Source organism: Mus pahari, chromosome 4 (assembly GCF_900095145.1).
Source record: "Mus pahari chromosome 4, PAHARI_EIJ_v1.1, whole genome shotgun sequence".
In the NCBI taxonomy this organism is placed as follows: Eukaryota; Metazoa; Chordata; class Mammalia; order Rodentia; family Muridae; genus Mus; species Mus pahari.
In genome coordinates this window covers 74,789,210-74,814,916 of record NC_034593.1, presented here as the reverse complement: position 1 = coordinate 74,814,916, position 25,707 = coordinate 74,789,210, and the positions used below count along the sequence as shown (strand labels likewise).

Below are 25,707 nucleotides of genomic sequence, written 5' to 3'. Positions count from 1 at the left end.
CTGTATCCCCGGCAGGTGCTGCAGTCGCAGCTGGATACCCTGCTCCAAGGTCAGGAAAGCATTAAGAGCTGCAGCAACTTCACGGCGCAGGCCCTCAACCATGGCACGGAGACGGAGGTGTTGCTGGTGAAGAAGCAGATGAGCGAGAAGCTGAACGAACTGGCGGACCAGGACTTCCCACTGCACCCGCGCGAGAACGACCAGCTGGATTTTATCGTGGAAACCGAGGGACTGAAGAAGTCTATCCACAACCTGGGGACCATCCTCACCACTAACGCGGTCGCCTCTGAGACGGTGGCCACGGGCGAGGGGCTGCGGCAGACCATCATCGGGCAGCCCATGTCCGTTACTATAACCACCAAGGACAAAGACGGAGAGCTGTGCAAGACAGGCAACGCATACCTCACCGCTGAGCTCAGCACCCCGGACGGCAGCGTGGCGGACGGAGAGATCCTGGACAACAAGAACGGCACCTACGAGTTCCTGTATACTGTGCAGAAGGAGGGGGACTTCACCCTGTCCCTCAGGCTCTACGACCAGCACATCCGAGGCAGCCCGTTTAAGCTCAAGGTCATCCGCTCTGCCGACGTGTCCCCCACCACCGAGGGCGTGAAGCGACGAGTCAAGTCCCCCGGGAGCGGGCACGTCAAGCAGAAGGCCGTGAAGAGACCCGCCAGCATGTACAGCACCGGCAAGCGAAAAGAGAACCCCATCGAGGACGACCTGATCTTCCGAGTCGGTAAGGAGTGGGCTCTGTCCCCGGACTCAGTGGCTAAGGGGCCACCTGGCAAGCGCTCCTGCCGATTGGAATCCTGCATTTCCGAGCAGGGGGGAGCTTCTGATTGCTTTGTTGGGCTAGTTTCTGTAGGCTTTTCCCAAATGTTTCTTCTTCCGTTTCCTCCTTTCTTTCCTCCTCCCCCTCCCCCCTTTTCCTGATAAATGCAGCCAGTGAGAAGCTGTAAACAAGAAGGGGGCGTGGTGGTGGGGGAACCAACAATACAACGATTTTTTTTTTTTTTTTTTTAAAGTATAACCTGGAAATTCAGGAAGATTCTCACTTTGGTGGGAGTGTCTTTGGAGGACTCCTGACTAACCCAAATGCAGAGAGCCTTGCCTCTGGCAAATTCTTGTATTTCTCTGAAATCTGTGGGCTTGGGCGATGGCAGTCCCACAAGCGGAATTCAAATACCTCTCTGCCTCCACTCCAGCAAGGAGTGGGAGATCCGTGGGGGTCAGTCCACAAGGCAAGCTGTGTGGCCAGCCAGTTGTGCGGAGCTGGAAAACAGTGCTACCTCAGGGTGGAGAAGGAAATGGGTTTGGGCGGGGCTGGGGATGAAGCTCAGAGGTGTAGCCTGGGCTCAAAGATGGGAATGTGGTTGCCCCTCCCTCTGATTTATTACATGGCGCTTTTTACCTATGTTTGTTTTCACTGCTTGCTTCCAAGAGGAAGCTACCTAAAAGTAAACCAAAAAAGGGTGTTCGGCCATTCTTAAGGAAAGGCAAAGCTTGCATTTTGTTTCAAAAAGGACCCGCAGTCTGCCTCCCCTGCTCCCTCCTGTGTCTACATCACTGAGCCTGAGAGTGCTGCACAGTTTGTTAACTGACACACCTAGAAAGGAAATAGACTTTTCTACCACAGAACTTCAGAAACTGGGAATCTGCAGATCTGCATGTGCGCTCCGGGAGGGACGAAAGGAGTAGGAGACCATGCTGGTCATTTTCTCTCACCATCTATTCTCCTTGGACTGCCCTGGGCCACTCGGGCTCCTTGGAACATCGTGAGCTGAGTTGCCCTGTTAGTTCTCAAGGCTGAATCCTGGTAAAGACTGTGGAATGACGACATGTAACTTGTCCATTCAGAGCATGCCTTTCTTGGTCACCTGTGTACTATGGTTCCAGGGGACAAGCTAGGACAGACACAGGACTGGATCTTGCTGCTCCAGTTCTTCCACTTAAGCCTTGGGCCTAGCTTTCTGCTTCCTTCAGCCTCAGCTTCCATGTCTGTAAAATGCAAAGTTTTCCTTTAGATTCTTCCATGTCACAGTGATAGGGTCCCGAGAATCAATTTCATTTCTTTTGGGGGAATCCTAGTAGTAGTCATGAACTATATGTTAGTACCATTTTTAATTGTGTGAGGAGCCTTTGTACTGTTTACATAATGGCTACCAGTGGACCTTCGCCTCAGCAATGACAAGGCTCCCTTTATCCACATCCCCATCAACATTTACCTTGTCTTTTTGATGGTTGGTTGGTTTGAATTTGCATTCTCCTGGTAGTTAGTAATGTTGACCTCTTTTATATACTAACTGGCCACCTGTATATCTTTTAAGAAATGTCTGTTTAGATCATTTGTCCATGTTTAAATCACATTATTATTATTATTATTATTATTATTATTATTATTATTATTAGGGTACAAGTGCCTCAGCATGCATGAGGGGGTCAGAGGACAACTTCAGGGTTGGCTCTCTCCTTTCTCTATAAGAGTTCTGACCATCGAACAGACCACTAAGTCTGTTTAGTCAGTCTTTACCTGCTGTGCACCTCACTGGCCCCAGGTTGTCTTCTCACCATTGACTGGTTGGAGCCCTGACCCCAGACATACTGGTGTACCAATATAATTCCAACATTTGAGATCTGAGGCAGAAGGATTTCAAGCTCAAGGTTACAAAAGAAAAGAGAAAAGGTTACAAAAGAAAAAAAATGATTTTTCTTAATTTCTTTTTTATGAGTACCACAACTTGGCAACAAAAGCAAAAACATTAAGCTAAGAAATTTCTGTTCAATAAACAAAACTATCACCAGAGTGAAGAGACTGATAGAAAACAAAAAAAGAAAGAAAGAAAGAAGGAAACAAACAAACAAAGTTTATGAAATTATTTTAGGTCCTTATGCATCTTGGCTATCAATGCTTTAGTAGATGCATGGCTGGCATGGATTTTCTTCCCTTCTGTTTGGCTTTGAAGCGGGTGCTGTTAGGCTCAGACCTAAAGCTGTTGCTCACACCAGTGTGATGAGCTCCACTGCTCACACCAGTGTGATGAGCTCCTCTCCCTGGCTTCCTCCTGCAGGGTTTGCAGCTTCAGGTCCTAGGCTTTAATCCAATGTGGGTTGCCCTTTATCTTTGATATGAGGTCAGTCTCTAGTAATCTGCATGTCGACATCTGGATTTCCCAACACCATTTATTGAAGAGACTCTCCTGTCCCCATGTCTCCCCTTTGTCACGGATCAATTAACCATAAACTTTATTTGTGGACATTCTTATTCTTTTTATGGTCTGTTGAGTTTTTGCCTGTTTCTGAGACAATCTCACTATTGACACTTTGTAACCCGGGCTCCCCTTAATTTCTATATTCCCTGCCTTGGACTGCCAAATGCTGGAATTATAGGTGCCAGCATGCCCTCTGGGCCTTTTAATCCGTGTGTGTGTGTGTGTGTGTGTGTGTGTGTGTGTGTCCTTTTTATGCTAATACTATTCTGTTTTTGTCAGGAATACCTTTGAAGTAGATGTTGAAATCAGAGAATATAATGTCTCTAGCTTTGCTATTTTCCCTCAGAATTGCTTTAGCTTTTTTTGGAGGTTTCTGTGGTTACACATGGATTTTAGCATTGCCTTTTCTATTTCTTTGAAAAAAATGTCATTGGGATTTTGGTGGGCATTGCATTGAATTTGTAGATTACTTTAAGTAGTATAGACATCTTTCCAATATGTATTCTTCCAATCTGTGAACGCAGAATACTTTCCCACTTATTAATGGCTTCTTAAGTTCTTACATAAATGTTTCATGCTGTTCATTGTTCAGACCTTTTACACTATTGGTTAAAAAGATCCCTAAGACTTTTGTTGTTGTTGTCATCTTAATTCTTTAACTTCATGTCCTAATCCAGACTCTAGTAAAAGTCAGCCCTCATGACGCAGTAATGAAGCTTAAAAAGTGTTTTTAGAGCACCTGACCCCGACAGGCATATGCTAGATAATGGATATATTATAGAGACGACAGAGATATGACCTCCTGCCTGGAGGAGCTCACAGTCTTGTGTAGCAGACAGATGAGCAACTTGGTCAACTACTGAAGGTGAGTGATGGAAAGCTACAGTGATAAGGAGGTTAACAGAGCTTCCTCGAGTCAGCAGATGCAGTTAGCAGGCAGAGGGATCAGAGAGCAAAGGAGAGGTGAAGCGAGAGAATAGGACTGACGGCTTCATGTCATGCACATGTCATGCTGACTGAGTCAAGGGCCGAGGAATAAAAAGTGATGTGATTGGACACATCCAGGTGGGAGCCCACTGCTGTTCAAACACCCTCTGCATCCTCACACTTGACCACCCCCAAGCCTGAATCCACAGCGATTACTATTGTTATTTATGCTATGGTCTCACCACCCAATAAGTCTATAAATCCCTTCAGGTCAAAAGTGATGCCATGGTATCATTTGCCATCCCCAGCTGTACTCAGAACTTCGTTGGTGCAGCATCAAGGCATGAGCTACAGAATTTAAATATCCTCTTTTGGGCCAGTGAGGTGGCTCAGTGGGTAAAGGCCTGTATTCCCCCTTTCTGATGGCCTGTTTAATCCCTGGAACATTAGTTTAATCCAGAGCCTCAAGGAAATGTTAAAATTTCAATGTACAAATGATTCAAACGATAACATTTAAAGGTGCATGCTAAAAGTTAAAACTGGGTGTGGTGGTTACATGGTGAGACAATGCATTGAACCCTGCACCTCTCCCCCCCAAAAAACAAACAAACAAACAAATAAAAACAACCACACACACACACACACACACACACACACACAAATTAAAGGAATTCTAGATAATTATTGGAATCAGGAGGAGGGTGTGGACATTTTCTGAGTCAGGCACTGTGCTGTGTGTCATCTTACTGAAGATCTGTAGTAGATATAATACAATTCTGATTATTCTGCTGATAATATACCTGTTGATATATATATATATATATATATATATATATATATATATATATATGTGTGTGTGTGTGTGTGTGTGTGTGTGTGTGTGTGCTGGAGGCAGCTACCAATGGCGCCACGATGTTAACTTGAAAACACGAAGAATTATTTAAACTTTGGAAATGAGTCAATACCACAGATCAGAGCTCCCTCTCCCAAGCAACCCTACCCCTAAAACCATGCCAGCAGGGCAACACGTAATTATCCTTACCACGGAAGGAATACAGACTTAAAGAACTGAAAGCTATGACTTTTAAACACCCCTTAACTTCTGTGGTTTTCCAAAGTTGATGGTGTAGTATCTCCCATGCCTGAGAACTTAATTGAATGCCCACTGCAAGTCAATTATAGTGTCTCTTAAATACTGCATTAGAAAATCATTCTGAATGAATTGAGAGAAGTAATTCAGAACTCTTACTGGTGACAGTTCCTGGTCATGCAGAAATTCCTTTCTGGGTTTGCTGACTAGGAGTTATGTGTTGGTTTAGTCAGCAATGGAGAGCATCACTGATCAAAGGGGAAGGGTAGGATGAGGGAGGGAGGGAAAGAATCACAGTTGAATTGTTTCAAAGTATGTAATCTATTCCCCATACTTTAATGAGTTAGTAGGAAATTGGATGAAGTACTCATCTGTGCTCTAGAGTATGTCGTTTTGAATGGTTGTGTGCGTCTGGAGAGGCAGCCTAGCTCAGAATACTCTTCAGACTCTGGGATTGATCCACCAGCATGTAGAAGAGAAAATGTGGATAGGACGGGATGGGACGGGATGGGATGGGATGGGATGGGATGGGATGGGATGGGATGGGATAGGATAGGATAGAATAGAATAGAATAGAATAGAATAGAATAGAATAGAATAGAATAGAATAGAATAGAATACATAGAATAGAATACAATCAATACAATATAATACAGTACCATACAATAGACTTCATTTAGCATGTGCTCAAAAGTTCATAGAAACAAACTATATTATTTCATGTCCCACTCCTGCCTCACCTCTGTAAATTACCTTTTTCCTTAAAGTCTGAGATGAGGGAGGTCATGTTGAATGAGTCCCTGAGAATCTTAACCTTGGGAACTCTCCCTTCATTTCAAGTGGAAGTAGATACAGTTTATGGTTGCTGTAGTATTAAGTACTAGGCACTGTACTGCATGTGCTAATCAGATTTCTCTTCCTATTTAAAAAAACAAACAAACAAACCCTTGAGATATTAACTAAAAAGAGAAAAGATTTATTTTGGCTCACTGTTTTGGAGACTCCAGTAAATGGTTGGTTGGTTCCATTACTTTGGGGCCGGTGGTGTGGCAGCAGCTTGTGTTGTGGAGGACATGAAGTGACCATCTTACTTCATGGTGAGTTAGGAAGCAAAGTCAGGAAGAGTAGGGCTGAAGTCCCCATATCTTTGGGGACTAAATGAATTAATTTAGTGCCACTAATGAATTAATTTCCTTCCATGATACCTTTCTTAGTGAGGGTTTGTATTCCTGTACAAAACATCATGACCAAGAAGCAAGTTGGGGAGGAAAGGGTTTACTCAGCTTACACTTCCACATTGCTGTTCATCACTAAAGGAAGTCAGGACAGGAACTCACACAGGGCAGGCACTTGGAGGCAAGAGCGGATGCAGAGGCCATGGAGGGGTTGCTGCTTACTAGATTGCTTCCCCTGGATTGCTCAGCCTGCTTTATCATAAAACCCAGGACTATCAGCCAAGGGATGGCAACATCCATAGTGGGTCCTCCCATCCTTGATCACTAATTGAGAAAATGCCTTACAGTTGGATCTCATGGAGGAGGCTCCTTTCTCTGTGATAACTCTAGCATGTGTCAAGTTGACACACAAAACTAGCCAGTACAACTCCCTATATCTTAAAGGTACAAACACCCCTAGAACTGCTGTAGGCTGGGGACCAAGCCTTTGGGTGACATTCTACCTCCCAACTTGAGCTCTGTACCATAAAGTGGGGCAAGGGAACAGGACGGATGTTACAGATGTTACAAATGTTACTCATGCAGGGAGCTTATGTTGTAGGTAGGGATACAGTTAAGCAGTTAAAGTTAGTGTGGTGGGCAGGAGTGGTCTTCAAGTATTTTAAGAGGCAATGTGATCCAAGTGAGCCCAAAGAATACTGTCAAGTTAAAGTCTAAAACATCATGGAGCTGGAGAGATGGCAGCTGTTGCAGAGGACTGGAGTTCAGTTCCCAGTACCCATATAGAATGGCTCAGAACTGCTTGTAATTCTCGGCTTCAGGGGCCTCTCTTGGCCTCCGTGGCTTTTGCACATGTGTGTGGGTCTCCCTGCTCTTGTGGATCATCGGCCGATTTGGTCCACGAGGGCAATGGGAGCAGAGACATCAAAAAGAGGGCTTGGGAGCCCTGTGAGTATGTATGGCGGGTGAATGACCACACTAGGGCTGCTTGTCAGTTGACAGGGTGACTCTTCTTAGGGTGATTGAAGGCTTATGAAGATGATGATGATGATGATGATGATGATGATGATGATGATGACTACTATTATTTTTAGGCAGGGTTGCATTGTGTAGCCCTGAAGGTCCTTTTTTTAAAAAAAAGCTTTTATTTTATGTATATGAGTACACTGTAGCTATTTTCAGACACACCAGATGAAGGCATTGGATCCCATTACAGATGGTTGTGAGCCACCATGTGGTTGCTGAGAATTGAACTCAGGACCTCTAGAAGAGCAGTCGGTGATCTTAACCACTGAGTCATCTCTCCAGCCTGCCCTGACAGTCCTTAAACTTACTGTAGACCAGTCTGGCCTGGAACTCAAAGATGCGACACATGTGTCTGCCTCTGCCTCTTGAGTGCTGTGATTAAGGAGTATACTACTGGAACTGGCAAAAAAAAAAAGTGTGTATGTATTGAAAAAAATGCAGTTTTGTTCTTTCTTCTGTCTCTGATGTGACTAGCTTGAGTCTCCTCATCTGCACAATGGAAATAATGATATTTATCCTGATGGCTCATGAGAGAGCATTTATAAGAAAATGCTTCTCATATTGCTGAACATTTCACTTTCTCACGATGCAACGGGAGTTAGAATTTACCGCCAGTCATTACTAACTCACACGTGTACTCGCTTACCAAGTGCTCATTAATCACCTGCCCGGCTCATCATCCTGCACTAGAGATGTGCTTGCCTCAGCAACATCTGGGTAGATTCTTTCACTCAAAGCTCCCTGGATACTAAGTTGGGTAGGGCAGATATATACATTGTTGATCTTCTGGATTCAGTTTAGGGGTTCACCTCCTGGACATTTGGAAGTGATCATGGGGAGTAGGGTTCAGAAACTGTGGGTTTGAAAATTCCTCTTGTGATTCATAGGCTAGTTTACCATCTGAGAAAAAAATAGTGTAATTTTCTTTCTTTCTTTCTTTCTTTCTTTCTTTCTTTCTTTCTTTCTTTCTTTCTTCCCTCCTTCCTTCCTTCCTTCCTTCCTTCCTTCCTTCCTTCCTTCCTTCCTTCCTTTTTCTGTTTTCTTTTTCTGTTTTTTCTTTTTCTTTTTTTTTTCTTTCTTTTTTTGCTTTTCAAGACAAGAGTTACTCTGCGTAGGCCTTACTATCCTGGAACTCCCTCTGTAGACCAGGCTGGCCTCCAACTCAGAGATCTGCCTGCCTGGGTCTTCTGAGTGCTGGGATTAAGTGACTGTACAGCCACTACCACTCTAAGAGTTTAATTACCTTAAGAAATTATTACTAAATTACTTATAGCTCCCTTAAATTCTGTCGATCAGTTAGTAGCCAACACAAGTAATTGTGAAATGAATCTTTTAGATGAAAATAGGAAGTGATTTGATAAGTGCTGTTAATATATGTATCGTTTTACTTATAAGTGTTATGTAAGACTTTGTCTTCATTACAACTTTTCAATGTTCTGTGTACATATATATGCTTGCACGTGTGTGTATACAAGCTTATGTAGCTAAGGATTGAACCCAAGGTCTTGGACAAGCTAGGAAAGTGCTCTAAGGCGGAGGTACATCACCAGCCTCACCATTCACTTAGAACACTACAGAGACCGGAGAGAATTGTCTGTAGATCAAATAGATTTCCCAAGGAGCTGGGAAGGTAAAGCTTGGGCCCAAATAACTTCTCACTTCTATGATTCCTACTTCATTTTCATGATAAGCTGCCTTACAAACACTTGAGCTTTCTATCCACGTTGTCATGCAGTGTTGCACAGCATCTATTTCAGTTGCCAGTAAAAAGTCATTAGCATCAATTGTCTTTCAAGATAAACTGATGCAAACGGGGTTCAGGAGAAAGAAACAGTGGGAATCTCTGACAAGACAAAAGGTGCTCCTAAGGATGAGGGCCTGGTACAGGGCAGGCGTGCACAAGGGGACGTGTGCTCTTTAGCTCTTGAATAGAGAGAGAGGGGTGGAAGAGGAGGTGGAGGGAGGTGGAGAGGGAGATTTCACTCTTACGACATTTAATTGGCAACTTGTTGTCTTTGGTGGTGTGTGTCTGGGTTGTGTGTGTGTGTGTGTGTGTGTGTGTGTGTGTGTGTGTGTGTGTGTCTGTGTCTGTGTCTGTGTGAGTGCAGGCGTCCATGTGAATGTTAGAGGACAACTCTGGGAGACAGTTCTCTTTCCTCTATGGGGGATTTGGGACAGGAACTGAAGCTTGCAAGTACTTGAATGATAAAGGCTTTTTTTTTTTTAACCTGCTGAGTGGACTTGCTGAGCCATGCCTATTTTATCTAGCCTGTTTTAAGACCGGGCAGTGTGGCTGACTGATGTCCTCCCATCCTCAGGTTTTATTTACAAATGGGTCAACAGACAGAGCCTGATGATGGCGCCTCGATGGCCAGATGCTCAGCAGAACCTCTTTCAGCAGTGAGCTTTGTCCCACTGCTCTGGTGACCCAGTGTTGGCAGCTTCCAAGAACTCCCTCACTCTTTGCAAAAGTAAAGAGCTTCCTGCCCTTGCCCTGGATTCTGATCGGATTAACATGGAGTTTGACTGAATGTCTTCCTGCCCCAGTGCAGTTCTTTGCCATTTCTGCTGATGCTCAGAATATCGGCCTTATTTCTGGACAGCACAAAAACATGTTGGTGTTTTGGGCGCCTCTGTTTTCTTTCTTCCAGAACCAGCTGTATGTTCTAGAAAGCAAATGGAATCATTTCGCTAATATCATTTTTTTTTTTTCTGTTTCCTGGTACGCGTTGAGTCTTCTAGAAACACAATGGCCTTTGTCCTTAGCCAAAGGTTAAATGAAGGAGGTCCACAGGCAGTGTCTGTTCCCGCCTGTCCCTGAACGACAGCAAATCCGTGTTCATCTGCTCTCCTCAGGTGTCTCTCAGCTGCCTTTCCTCTTCTGTTTGTCACCAGCCACCCCATGGCGATGGGGACACTGCCAGCTTCACAGATGCAAGGATCTGATAAGTTATTTCTCTGCCAGGGCAATGAGCCAGATTACAGTATGTAAAGGCAGGTTTATTGGGAAGCCCTCACAGGCAGGTCCACTGGTCCCAGGAAGGAAGTCAGGATAGTTGCCATGAGGAGGGAGTCACAGGGTTGAGGGGAGAGAAAGAGAGAAAGCACTCTCTGAGAGACAGAAGAGAGAAGAGAGACTTAAATGTCTGGATTACGTAGGGAAGAGCTTCTGGGGGAGGGGAAGCCCAGCCCCTTGGCTGGAAAGTTCAGGGCAGAGGATAGGGTGTGCACTGTAACAGAGACTGAGGGATGCTGGGGGAACCTGGAGGCCAACTCCACTTTGGTACACTAAATATGCTCCTTAGCTTTTTGTCCTGGGGTCTGAAACCCAACAAGATCTACATCACTGGAGTCTCTTTAAGGTCATTTCGTTGGTTTCTGTTCCAACCCCAGATTTTATAAGACTCTTGCTCCTTAAAAAAAAAAAAAAAAAAAAAGTATTTATTATTAGTGTGTGTAGTGACACATGCTATTGCGTGTGTGGAGGTCAGAGGAAAACATGAATGTGTGTGTGTGTGTGTGCGCGCACGCGCACGCGCACGTGTGCATATGTATGTGCGTGGGTGTGTTCTCTCTTTCACCTTTATGTGCTTCCAGGGGTTGAATCCCAGTTGCCAGGCTGGTGGGATTGACCTGATGTCCTGCTGAGACATCTCAGCCATGAGCTGCAAGACTCTGCTTTCAAGTTGATCCTGCTACCTCCTTCTGATAATGTCATACTTTTGTTTATCAATTTTAAGTTTTATTTATTTATCTTGGGACAGGGTCTATCTGTCCCAAGCCATTTCCCCTTCTTTACTTCACTCTCTGGTGTGACTGGATTACAAGTGTATTTTTGAAAAGTCAGGGGTTTGAGTTTTTATTTTTCTTTGAAGCACTGGCCTTACCACCTTTAAAAAGATGACTGTAAAATGAGCCTTGTAGGGCTGGTGAGATGGCTCAGTGGGTAAGAGCACCCGACTGCTCTTCCGAAGGTCCAGAGTTCAAATCCCAGCAACCACATGGTGGCTCATAACCATCCGTAACAAGATCTGACTCCCTCTTCTGGAGTGTCTGAAGACAGCTACAGTGTACTTACATATAATAAATAAATAAATCTTTTTTAAAAAAAAAATGAGCCTTGTAGAATTCTTTCTTTTCCTGGTCCTCAGCTTTGCTCTTCCTGTGTCCAGTTACTCAGACATCAGCAGGAGAGACCCCAAACAAACCACATTAGTGCATGCCTCTTTAAAGGGCCAACAGCACCTTTCTCTTCTCTATGACCAGATATCAACTCATCTTCTTTATCTTTTTCTTTATTTTACTTGTCTGTTTATTTGTTGTGAGCCTGACTCTCACAATTGTTGTCCAGGCCAGCTTTGAATCCCTGGACTCATGCAGTTTCCCTGCTGGGCTCCATTTGGGTACCACAATGCCTTGCATCCACACACTCATTTTGCATTCTTGCCTCTTGCCAAGATCCTGTGGACCAAGTGATACATTGAATGAGATAGGAGTTCCTTCACGATGTGGGACTTTCCCTTTGGGGATCTGAGGTTTTGCTCTCTCGTGCTCGGAGACATTAGACACAGAAGAACAAGTAAACCTGAGAGGGCCCTGACTTTGGAACAATGACGGTCAGTGATCTGGTGGAAAGCATCGGATCCAAACTGGACCCACCCAGCGCAGCAGTTCTGTTGTTGATTTGTTCCCTTCACCCGACATCCGGAGTCGACTAAAAACTATTACGTTGCTCTTTTAGCATAAATTAAATTGTAGTTTATTTTTCTCTTTAGGAAATACATTTTAAGCTTCTTTCTAGGTCATGCTTAGACAGTTTACCTGGTTCTGTCCATTAATACTCAGAGTCCTACTGAAATAAGTTATTCAAAATCTTGAGCATAAAGATATAGCGGTTAACATGCAGATGCAACACTTTTACTTTTCTGCCCCCTCTCTCTCCTTTTTCCTTGTAATCAGAGTCCAGAGTGCAGAGTCAAGTTTGATCTTAAGCCCAGCACTATGGAGACTAAAGCAAGAGCAAACCTAAGGCCAGTTGGACCACACATAGCAAGACCCTGTCAACACACATACATGTACACACACACACACACACACACACACACACACACACACACACAGACACAGGTGAGATATCAGGAATATAGAAGTCCAGAGCCTTACTTGGAGCATGCAGATGTGGATCCAGCGTGAGAGAACCATGCCCCTGGTTCATGACATCTGTGATTTCGGGGTGCCTGTGTGCTCTGAAAGTCAGATGCCCAGGCTTCCCCCAAGAGCTACAGTGTAAGAGTGAGATTTTGACAAAGCTTTCAAATACACCCCTCTCTTGTAGCTCAATAGTTGGAATATTTTTATTATTTCCTTGTGAAAGCTGAATATATTTTAACTGTGTTCATATGCAGCTACAGATTGATTAGAGAAAATTAACATTTGCCTAAGAATGATTTTTGCAAAGACTTTATTGGTCTGAAAGAGAGGGCCAGTAGTTCATGGATTAAGTCATAAGGGAAGCCACCATCCCTACCCTCCCCCAACCCCATATATATCTCAATGCAAAGGCTGTGGCTGTATCTCAGAAAACACCTACTGAGCATATACACAGCTATGAGTCCATCCCTACCGTGGAAAAGAAAAAAGACAGTGTTTTCTCATGCTACTTACAGAAGCTTGAAAAATGCTTTTGCTAATCTAATTCTCTATAACCTAATTTCTATGCTTTTCTCATTTACTCTTAGGTACCAAAGGAAGAAACAAAGGAGAATTTACAAACCTGCAGGGTGTGGCAGCATCTACGAGTGGAAAGATCTTAATTGCGGATAGTAACAACCAGTGTGTGCAGGTATAGCCCTACATGTGTCCCTTTGACTGTGTTGACTGGAGATAGGTGTGTATTTCTTTACTTTAGACTCAAGATAAATAATAGTATGGGGAAGGAACAAGATAAGTACGTAGACTCCTGTCTTAATTATGTGTGTGTGTGTGTGTGTGTTGGGGGAGATTTTTTCTTTCTTTCTTTCTTTCTTTCTTTCTTTCTTTCTTTCTTTCTTTCTTTCTTTCTTTCTTTCTTCCTTTTTTGTATTTTGGTTTTTTGTTTTTTTTTGGTTTTTCGAGACAGGGTTTATCTGTGTAGCCCTGGTTGTCCTGGAACTCACTCTGTAGANCAGGCTGGCCTCGAACTCAGAAATCGGCCTGCCTCTGCCTCCCAAGTGCTGGGATTAAAGGCGTGCGCCACCACTGCCCGGCTGGTGGAGATTTCTTAAGCAGCATTGGCAGATTCTGATCTGTAGTGCATGTCACAAATGCCTTTCCCGCCCCAGTGATTTCTGTGTTAGTTCAGGTTCTAATGGATGAACATTTGTTGTACAGATCTTTTCTAATGATGGACAGTTCAAAAGTCGTTTCGGCATCCGAGGACGATCACCCGGACAGCTCCAGCGGCCCACTGGGGTAGCGGTGCACCCCAGTGGGGACATCATTATTGCAGATTATGACAACAAATGGGTTAGCATTTTCTCCAATGATGGGAAGTTTAAGGTAAGAGTGACTACCATTTGACCACCAAATAGTAGAAAGAACAAGAAATATGACATTAAATTATATTTTTCTTGGCTTAAATCTAAGCCATTATTTTATAATTCTTCATATAGGGTCATCAATTTCAGTTTTATTAAACAAGAGTAGCTGTGATAATTTTATAAACTTACTTGCTCTCTCTCACCCTACACACATGCACACATGTATAGTTACATAAACAATGTGTAAACATACACATGCATATGCACACATACATGTATACACACAGGTACACATATACATGTATATGCATGCACTCGTACATGCATACACATACATGTGTATTTAAGTGTCATTTATTTCATAAAGCTTGTTTGCCTCAAAAAAATCACGTTTATTAGGAAACTATATTGATTGCCTTAATTTGAGCTTAAATACAAACTGCTCCTGCAAAGGGTTATAAAGCGGCAATTTATTATTCCCAAAATAATTTGCAGACTGTCACAAGGTTTTTTTACTTTCTCAGGCCTGTGGTGGGGTGGAAAGCTTGGGAGAAACAGCATTATAGTGCACATTTACAACATTTAAAACATACACAGGAGTACTAAGGGAAAGGCCTGAGGCACAAGAGCTGTCAGTTGTAAATTATTTGCTATAACCTGAAAAGGCAACATTAACAAATGTCACATAGAACTAAGAAGGAAAAGAAAATGGAGGCCGGTTAGATAGGGACAAAGTCAGTTCACCTATACCCCAGGATCCTGTCAGGAGACAACGTTGAAGGCTTCAGTCCACAGTCACTGGGCCCTTGTGCTTTGGTCCTGTGGCAAAGGGAAGCACAGGGTGGAGGGAACTGCGGAGCCCATGGCTCAGGAAAGCAGAACGGGCAGGAAGTGAAGAGAGTCCCTCAGCCTCCTTCGGGGTGTGCCCCCGTGACCTCCCTTTCGTCCGTCCACGGGGCCCTGCGGCCTCACAGCAGCAGTGAGGACTAGGCCTTTGGCATCTAGGACTTTGTGTAGATTCAAGATCTAACCGTAACAGCTTCTGCTTCTTCCCAAGTCATCAGGGATGAGTGGAGCCCAGTGGATCTCCTGTCAGGTCTTACCAAAGAGTCACCATCACTCAGATCACTTTGGACTGTTATTCACAGGGCCTACAAGGCACGGGGTCAAAGGTCTTTCGGAAGAGTGTGTGCACTATGCTCATGCTACCCCTCATGCAGCCTACCGAAGGCTTCTAATTTGTTTGACAACATGAACTTTAACTCAGATCAACCCCTAGAATCCCAATTCTGGGCTTTACTAACTTTGGTCTTTACTAACTTTGGTCCCATCATTTCTCTGAGTATTTAAAATCTGAGTATTTAAAATTCGGCGTTTAAAAACATCTATCTCACAGGATTTGAGTACAGATTAAATGAAATTTATTTCTGAATTTTTATATGAGTCTCATCTAAGAAATGTTTTTTTTCCATACCTCTTGAAATCTTTTCCAAAACATCAAGTTTGTGTGACCAGCTGTGACTTGGGCTTCATGGTTGAATGAAGGTGTTTAGTTGCCACCACATCACTTCCTTCTCTGAGGGTTTGGGGTGTGTTTTCCTAATCCATTCTGGAACCTTTCTCATTGACTGAAGGCATTGGAAGGCTTTGGGTTGTCATGGCTACCTCATGGTATTTACAAGATGGCATCTATGAGATGGGTTACATTTTTTTTTTTTTTTACTCTCAGATTAGAGCCCTTGATTTATGTGAGGCAATACCTTTTCAACCTAAGAAAATAAAAGGCTGTCCCCTTTAACAGTGTGATAGTGCATCTTTTTGTTCCTCTAGAACCTGAGAGCTCCATCTAACGGTCATGGGTTCAGGAAGCTCTCATGCTCTGTATCTTCCAACACCCAGCCGTGACAACTCTGGTGGGAACACAGAGAAAAACTGTTTGCCATCCTCTAGAAGAAATCTAGCTTGGAGACAACCTGCTTATTCTTGTCTTAGACTCTGGCAAAAAATGATTAGCCCTCTGTACATTTGGGAGCAAATACAACAGCAGCTTTTGCACATTGAGCAAGAGTTTGCTAGCTGAGAGAGAGAAGGGCTCCCTGGTTGAGATATTTTACACTCATGACTTGATAGTTCTATACCCATAATAAATACTTGGAAGAACTGAAATCCTAAAATTGGGCTCTGTTGGTCACCAATGCTGTGGATACTGTGGAGTGCAAAGACTTTGGAGCACTCCTGCCCCCCAGAGGACGGAGAAGGATATTGCCTGTTGCAGCAAGAACCTTGTTAGCCTAGATGTTGGTTAGACCCCATTAAGGTAAAAAGAGCATATGAGAGCACTCTAGTACTGCGAAGTTTGCCCGGGTGTGCAGGCCACAACTGAGTATCAGAGGATTACTGTTTTGCTTTTTTAATGGGAAAGTGAACTCAACAGTGCGGCTGACTTCGTTTTTACCCCAACATGGTCTTTTTTTTTTCCAGGTAATTTCTGAAAGCTTTTAATTTATTCCCTCCCAAAAGAATAACTGCAATCAAAGGTGTTGAATGGTCAAGACTGTATTGTCTTCATAACAAAATCGGCTTAGAACTGGATCACTTGGCCCTTTCTCTTCTTGTCGCCTTCCAATTCAAAATGCTTGCATCTTTTAATAGCCAGCATCCTCTTTTTTTTTTTTTTTTAAGATTCATTTTATTTATATGAGTACACTGTCGTTGTCTTCAGACACCCTAGAAGAGGGCATTGGATCCCATTACAGATGGTTGTGAGCTACCATGTGGTTTCTGGTAATTGAACTCAGGTCCTCTGGAAGAGCAGTCAGTGCTCTTAACTGCTGAGCCATCTCTCCAGCCCTGAAGCATCCTCTTAGATCTGCAGTTGGGCTCAGTGCACTCCAGTCTCAGCACAATCTTCTTGGTAGTTTTAGCCTTTTTTTCGGATAATAGGCTTAGTCTGCCCACCATAGCCACTCTGTTTCCTGTCATCACGCCGCTTTCCCTGGGCATACAAAGAATCCTTGCCCTTCTTGTACTGTGTCACCTTGTGGGGTTGGTGCTCCCCACATTTCTTGCAGAATGTCTGGAGGGTCTTAGGCATGTTCATCATGTTCGCAGGAGCGCTATCAGCTCAGAAAGAGAGAAGCCAGAGCAGCAACGAGAGTTTATAGGAGGTCCAACACGGTCTTTATACTTGCTCCTGACCATCTCAGAAGTGTAGCATCTTTACTACCATTTTTTTAATAGACATCTGGTGTGTAGTCGAGTAGTTATCCTCCCCTGCCTCCTTTTATGTCTTCCCTTTCATCTTCGCTCATGGCTTATATCTTCCAGACCAGCTGGGAGCCTTTTGTCATCAGAAAAAAAATTAAAATAAAAATTATATACATATGAAACACAAATATGGTGACCTTTATGGCCACTGTATTCTAAAATGTCTCAACTTTTCCCTCTTCAACAGGAAAGCCATTTGTTGAGTTAAATGCTCTTGTTTAACTGTCTCCAACATTATCTGAAATATGTTTCTTACTAGTCTAAGTTAGCAGGATAACACGGTGAGACCAAATACATGGCTTCTTATTTCACTTTGTAGAATTCAGTGCATCTGAACTGGAAACAATAGTGGGCTGAGGGGGGGGGAGAAAGCAATATTGTTTTTCAGCTTTAAGTTGTGCTTGTAGATCTGCCCTAGCTGGCATCCCATGGCAGAACTAAGATAATCCTTTGGCTTCTGTTTTCATTCTAGATAATTATCCACTTGGTATTATCTGGTTGAGTCATTCTGAGTAACTACTGTTGTTTGTAACGTTAAGTAGTAGTGTATTAGGTGGTAATGAGAAGAGTGCCAGCTCTCCTTTTGATCTCTTTTGATACCTTCCTTTCAGACTTGAAAGAGGTGAGCGATGTCCTTACATCCCATTATGTTAGAGCCTCTTTGATCCGTGGGCTTCTTGCAGCATCAGAATCAAACTTGCACGAGAGATTCCCTGGCCTAAGACAAGATGTTTCCCTTTCAATGTAATTGCGTCTCTCTGCTCAAGGCAATCACACCCGAATCTCCATCATTTGTAGACTTAGAAGAATAAAGACTCACACGAGAAGAGAAGTTCTACTCGGAGAAAGCTCCATCGCTGTATTAGGAAATGAAGAATACATATGCAGGAGGCTGGAGAGATTGTTCAGTGGATGAAGCTTCTGTTGATTTTATAGACAACCCAGCACCCATGTTGGTAGCTCACAACCATCTGTAATTCCAGTTCCAGGAGATTCGATGCCTTCTTCCGACCTCTAAGTTCACCAGGCACACACATGATACCCAGACATATACATAGGCAAATTACTCATACACGTAAAGTAAAATAAATAACTAAAAAATTAAAGTGTATATCTGTAGCTCACAGATTTCTATCAGTCAGTGCTAACATGGTAGGAGAGGGCTTTATAGGAGAACATATGAAATGTAATCAGTGGGGGTTAATTTTTAATTTAAAAGATAATAAAAATAGGCTTTAAAAATATGTGTAAAAGTATAAAATAAAAAATAAGCGTTCCTTTTGCTACCACTGACCCTCCACTTCCTAGGCTACAGAGTCTGGTGTCAAGCTTTTCTTCCCAGAACTCCAGCCTCCACATAGGGCTGGTTCCAGGTCTCTTCTGAACACCAAGACCCAAGATTGTTCAAGTTTTTCCTACAAAATGATGTAGTTTGTATATCAGCCATGAACACCTTTATGTTTTAAATCATCTCTAGATTACCTATACATAATACAATGCAAATGCCTTGTAGATATTTGTTGTGTTGTATTGTTTTGGAGAATAGTGAAGAAAAAGGTCTGCATGTGTTCAGAAGAGATTTTGATATGAGGTTGATTGAGTCTATATAAAGGCAGTATTAAAATATATGGAAACATATGCTTAATGAAGATCTGATGCTTTGCTCTCCCTGTGAAAAATGAGAGGATTTAGTCATGATTTGGAAGCTGGGATGATGGCTCAGTCCATAAAGTGCTTGTGGTGTAAGCATGCATCCCTGCAATGCATGTTTTAAAAAACGCCAAGGTGGTAATGCAAGATGGACAGGCTGGGGGGGGGGGTGCAGCTCCCAGGGGATCCCTGGCTAGCCAACCTGCCTAGTTAGCAAGCTCAAAGGCAATGAGAGACTCTGTCTCAAAATCAAGGCATATGTCCCTTGACGAACAACACCCAAAGTTGACCGATGGTCTCTACACACATATACCACACATATACATTTACCTCCCCACATACATACGTGTATACCTATGCACAGACACAAATAATAACCATGACTAGGTTAGCTTATAAATGATTCTAGACTTTTGGTTTTTAAAGTAATGAACAAACATCCATTGAGTACAACTTTATGCATCAGTAAGTGTGGTAGGCTTTGAGCACACTGTGGTAGATGGGGTCGATGTGACTTCCAACTACCTGGAACTCAATAAAGTTTAATGGCACCTACCCGAGATCGTAGTGCTAAGTATGAAATGTAGCAGCAATAGCAATGGTTTCTATTTCCTCACCTCTTACTATTATATAACATTGAATTTTTTTATATTGTTTATTAGTTGCTTTTTAAAAGGGTTTAGAGAGAAATATAAGGAATCCTAAGGTTAAAGGAAATGAGTGAATCTATTTGTACAATTTCTGATGTGCTCAAAGCAAGTGACAGGAGCAAGATGTCTTCCTCTAGACCCTGCACTCTTTCATCAAGTGTCCGTTTAGAAGGGCACCATGGTCCAAATTTGGTGGCAAATGCCTTAAAAATAAAGCTTTTATATAAATGTCTGTAGTCGATGCTGAATATGGTAGAGCCATTTTTCTGGAACGGAGATAACATTTCAGCCAATGTTTTCCTAAGACAACTTAGTAGCTTCAGGTTGGTTCCTGGAATGCTTTGAACGTTGATGTATGTTTCTGTACTTGTTTCTAACAGACGAAAATTGGATCGGGAAAACTGATGGGGCCCAAAGGAGTTTCTGTGGACCGCAATGGGCACATTATTGTGGTGGACAACAAGGCGTGTTGTGTGTTCATCTTCCAACCCAACGGGAAAATAGTCACCAGGTTTGGTAGCCGAGGAAACGGGGACAGGCAGTTTGCAGGTACACTTGATGGTAATATGTGAACCCCCTTCTTTATGCTTCTTCTGCTCACATTTGCATGATGTCTGAGCATGTTGAAGGTGCCTAATCCCCCAGTATGCGTGCCATCTTTAGGGGGAGTACCAGGGGGTGGGGCCAGAGCAGGGGGCGTGCCGGTGGTGGAGCCTGAGCAGGGGCGTGCCGGGGGTGGAGCCAGAGCAGAAGCAGCAAGCAATGAAGACACTTCTCAGTTGTCCCTAGCAGGCTCAGTTGAAAGTGCAGCCTTTAAATGGTTTCTACCGATGGCTGGCTGCTCACACTGCAGACATTGGATTTTTAAAATATTTGTACTAAGTGAAATAATACATCTTAAAATAAAATATTTACCAAAAACAAACAACAATTCCCCCCCCCCCAAGTGTTTGAAGATCAATGAGCAGCAGTTTTCTTTCACAATCCTCTGGATGGGGACTATTTCACCTTTGTAGGTTTCTGTAAAAGGGCAGGAGTGTAGAGTATTTGCTAAGAGCAGCAAAGGCAGTCTTTTTTTTTTTTTCTTTGCATCTTGCAACTTTGCAATTACAAGCTTTTTTGGATGTGCACATCTGCAAGAAAAGGCTGAGCCCAGTCCATTGATTTTCCTTTTCAAAGGATGCTTGGCACTATTTCAAGTTTAGCTGGCATCATCTTTCTTTGTGTTCATTCTCTCCTTCTTTGTCTGGCCCAGACTCTGAACAGTCACTGAGTATTGTAAAATGCAGGTTTTCTGCTCAGATTTTTTTCTTTTTTCAGAAGAAATTTTAGAACCTCTTTCCCAGAACAGAGAATGCTGATTTTTTCTTTTGATTATTATAGAACTCCTTTACTTAGCAAAAGCATGCTGTGATCAGAGGTGGTGGGTATGGCTTACGGAGGGCAGTGCAGAGAAGAATTGTTGGCACTCCTTGCTCATTCTGTTTTCTTAGGACTGCCACTTTTAAGGCTTGGTGGGGCGAGGCCAGAGCAGACAGCTGAGAAACGTGCTGGATCCAGTTTATCAGGAGCTAGGAGTCTGGCCGAGTGATTGTCCATGGACTGGGGCTCGGGTTCTTTGTCTTTCTTTAATTCAGTGAGTGTGTTAGCCTTGTCCTGTGCTGCAGCAACTGCTGTGCTGTCATCACGTTTGCTGTCGGAGCCCTCACGTGTTTCTCCTCCCATTTTATTGCAGGTCCCCATTTTGCAGCTGTGAATAGCAATAATGAGATCATCATTACAGATTTCCATAATCACTCTGTCAAGGTACTATTAGCACTCCAACTGTTGTCATCTCTGCACTGCTTGTACGGAGAAATTGGCCTAATTGTAAATACTGTACAGCACTGTACAGACACTCAGAACGGAATGAAGTAAACCTACGGGGATCTGGCTTCAGCTTAAACATGAAGGTTTTAATATGGACTTACATAGTTGGGGATAAAATATGATGGATGTCATTTTCTTAATTGGAAACTGAGATGAATGAGAATGATTTAAATATTTGTAAAACAGTTGCTTGGACATAGAGACAGAAATGACAGAAATGCATATGTTTCTAGAAGGAGGAGGATTTCCTGAGGGCTGGGGGCAGCAACTCAATGTTTGTCTTAGTTAGGATTTTATTGCTGTGAACAGACACCATAACCAAGGCAACTCTTATAAAAGAGAACATATAACTGGGGCTGGCTGACAGGTTCAGAGGTTCAGTCCATTATCATCAAGGCAGGAATATGGCAGCATCCAGGCAGGCATGGTGCAGGAGGAGCTGAGAGTTCTATGTGTTGCTCCAAAGGCAGCCTGGAGAAGACTGTCCTTTCTGTACTGGGCAGAGCTTGAGTTTAGGAGCCTCAAACCCACCCCCACAGTGACACTTCCTCTAACAAGGCTACACCTCCTCCACCAAGGCCACACCTCCTAATGGTGCCACTTCCCACAGGCCAAACATCTTCACACCACCACAATGATACAGTATGGGCTTAGCATGTTCCAGGGGCTGGGCTCAATCTGCTGCACCAACATTATTAAACAACTCCATGCAAATATAAAAAGCAAAGCTATAAAGACTATTTCGGCTCTTAGATTGTCTTCGTTTGAGAAATGTATGAGTAAGTCAATAGCATTAGGTGAGATGCAGAAAATATAAAATGTTTGTGATTATCAAAGTTCTAGAAGTGATGGTTTCAGAATCTAGAGATGTTATTTCAACTATTTAAGCTCGTTTTTCAACAAATTGCATTTGTTTTATTTTTCTTTCTGTGACCGCTGTTGAATGGGGCTTGTTTCCCATGACACAGCAGTTAGCAGTAACTCTCAATTCAAGTGATTTCTTGTTTAATAAATGTGAAATCTGTAAGTCAGAGTTAGTAAGTAGTCTACTATAAGGTTTTTTTTAAACATTTTTAATGTTTTAGCAGTGTTTTCGGGGGCATTCATTAGTCTGGGATTCTATAGATATTATGGATTTTTCCTGTGTATGCATACTTATGATACAGTTTAATTCATAAATATGATAAAAGGAGCCATTGTGTTAGCTTTCTGCTGCTGTGATCCAATACCAGAGAATAACAATGTCAAGGAGCAAAGGTTTATTTGGTTCATGGTCTCAGAGTTTCAGTCCTAATGACTTGCAGAGACTAAGAGAAAGGGAGGCAGTGCAAGGGCTCAGTTATACCCTCCAAGACCTCGGTGTCTGTGAGCTGCCACCTCTAGATAGGCTAGACTGCCTTCAGCTTCTGCTGCCTCCTACTGGTTTATTCAGTGATGACCCCATCAGTGCATTAATCCATTGATGAGGTCAGAGCCTTAGGCTCCACTTCCTAGAAAGCTCACCTCTGAACATCCCAGCATTTGGGGACCTTCAGCACATGACCCTATGAAGACATGTCAGATCCAAAGCACAAGAGCGACGAACAGTGATGACTAATTATACAATAGAACAATGATAACGGTGGCATCCTGCTGTAGCTATGATCTGAAACTGTGACTTACTTCTGGAACTTTCCACTCCTTTCCTGCTGCAGTCGCAGGCAACTGAGAAAAGCTGCAGCTGGGCCGAGGAATGGCTTACCTTTTGTTTCGCCACAAGTCAGCTAAGCGAGGGAGCAGGTTGGGCACACCTGTGATTCCCAGCACTTGCAATGCAAAGGCAGAGGTGCTGGCAGGATACATTAGATACATTGAATGAGTTTAATGTTGTCATTAAAATTTTCATTCCAAAACCTGTAACCTATATTTGTATAGTGTATCACTATTATACAAATATTTAGTAAACCACAGTAACTGATCAATCAATCATGTCGGGCACAAGAGACCATCTCCTTAAGACCTCTGTTCATCTCTCACTTGGAACAGCCTCAGTTGGTTCTAATAGTGAAAGCCTTTGGGTTTACAAACTCACTATTTAACTATAGCACCCTCTGAGGGAAATAAAACAGCCCCTGCTTATTTTTCACCCATGAACATAGTATGTTCACGCACATGTTGACACACGTAATTCCTATAATCCTAAGTATGACCTTCAGTCCTCTTGTTCTTATTATGTTGATATAGTAAAAATGGTAATAAACTCTGAATATTTGGTCTAACAAAAACCTGATCCAAACTGAATGGCAACCTATCCAATAGAGACATAGTGCCCATTTTTAATTTGTATTAATTTAGTAAATGAAGCTACTTATTTGAAGATAATATTTAGTGTTTTAAAATAAATATATTAAGCTTTATTCATAATATCTTATAATATATAGTATTTTGTAATTTATAAAAAATAAGTATTTAGTAAATGGCAGAAAAAGAAGAGTAATTTAATAAATAATAAATGAGATTGCATAGGCTTTGGGAACCACAAGCAACAGGAGTCTGGTATAGAGATGACTTTCCTCAGTCTTTTCTCAAGTCACAGGTCTCATTATAAGTAACTTGCTTAGACAGCTTTTTTTTTTTTTTTTTTTTTGAACAATTTGGCTGGATCAGCTATTTTTAAATAAAAGAGTTTTTCAATATTTCATACAGGTATTTAATCAAGAAGGAGAATTCATGTTGAAGTTTGGCTCAAATGGAGAAGGAAATGGGCAGTTTAATGCACCAACAGGTGTAGCCGTGGACTCAAATGGAAACATCATTGTGGCTGACTGGGGGAACAGCAGGATCCAGGTACACAAGATCTTCTAAGGAGCATGTCAGCTGGTGGGGATTGAAAAGTTGCCCATCCTAGAACCTGGGATGCTTCTCCTTCTGGTTAAGTCATAAAACCAGAGATAGGTCCTTCACATGAAGGACCAAACACCCAAACAGGAAAGGTAGAAAAAGGATGGTATTGTTCTCTTCAGACCCCTAACGGGCTCATGGCTGGGATTCAACATTGCTGTTGAACAAAAAAGGTACTACTTGGGTGTTTCACTCCTCTCAAAGTGAAGACTCGAGTTTTCTTAACTGTAAATATGGGTAACAATCAGTAATTTTAGAAAATTATGATTGTCACTAAGAGAACCACATACACACACACACACACACACACACACACATGCTCATGTCTCATAACAGTTGTTCCAGACACTCCACACTGCTGTTTATGTTCATCGCGTCTTTTCATTTAATGTGCCAGTTAGCAAACATTCAAAACCTGATGTGGTGACACTTGCCCATATCCCCAGCACATGGGGAAGTAGAAAAAGAAAGATAAGTAGTTCAGGTTGCCTTCATCTATGTAGAGAGTTCAAGACCAGCTTGACTGACTTCAAACCATATAGATGGTTATACTACACATATTTAATTTTGTGTTTTTTTTCATTTCTTTGAGACATAGTCTATATAGCCCAAGCCGACTATGAACTCCCTGTATAATCAAGAAAATAATTGAGAATATCAGTGTAATGCTTTTACTTCATATATATATATATATATATATATATATATATATATATATATATATGAAGTAAAAGCATTACACTGATATTCTCAATTATTTTCTTGATTATACAGGGAGTTCATAGTCGGCTTGGGCTATATAGACTATGCTTCTGCCTCAGCAGTCCCCACATGGCAGTTAAGGGCTAGACCCTAGGCCCTGAGCAGTGACTCTCAACCTTCCTAATGCTGGGACCCTTTAAGACCGTTCCTCATGTTGTAGTGACCCCAACTATAAAATTATTTTCGTTGCCATTTCACAACTGTAGCTTTGCTATTGTTACTGCTTGTAATGTACTTTTGGAGATAGGGGTTGAGACTCACTGCCCTAGAGGATTCCGAGAGATCCTCAGGTCTTCAGCCTGTGCTGGAAGGTTACAGAAGCTGGGTTCCAGTGTCAGCAAATGAGGATAGCAGTGGTGGCAGATGCACCGATGCACCCACAAGCCGGGACAGAAGGCAGTAGGCCAAAAGTTGCAACTTCTCTCCCAGACCTCCTTAGGCCTGGGTCACAACAAGGAGGTGATGCCCACACTGAGGGAGAGTCACCTCTTCCCCCTCCAGGTCATTTTTTTAGGAAAATATACTTATGGATGTTTCTAGAACCCATCTCATCATTGTTTCCAGAACCAACTAGACCAACACCCAAGGTTAACCATCAATACTCTGTGTGCACAGCAGCAGCCTGAGCAAGCTCAGAAGGTTCCTTACATGCTTTCCTTATTTTACATACATGTCCTTCTG

General features: G+C 42.7%; 1 protein-coding gene across 4 annotated transcripts in view; it reads left to right on the top strand.

The window, feature by feature from the left end:
• Positions 1 to 25,707, top strand: part of Trim2 (tripartite motif containing 2) — a 144,115-nt gene that overhangs the window by 115,964 nt on the left and 2,444 nt on the right. For all 4 annotated transcript variants that reach the window (XM_021195644.2, XM_021195646.2, XM_021195645.2 and 1 more), the window contains exons 6-11: positions 16 to 739; positions 13,169 to 13,272; positions 13,800 to 13,967; positions 19,896 to 20,064; positions 21,251 to 21,321; positions 24,070 to 24,210. In XM_021195644.2, coding sequence (XP_021051303.1) covers positions 16 to 739; positions 13,169 to 13,272; positions 13,800 to 13,967; positions 19,896 to 20,064; positions 21,251 to 21,321; positions 24,070 to 24,210 — 1,377 coding nt within the window. The remainder of the gene's footprint in view (positions 1 to 15; positions 740 to 13,168; positions 13,273 to 13,799; positions 13,968 to 19,895; positions 20,065 to 21,250; positions 21,322 to 24,069; positions 24,211 to 25,707) is intronic.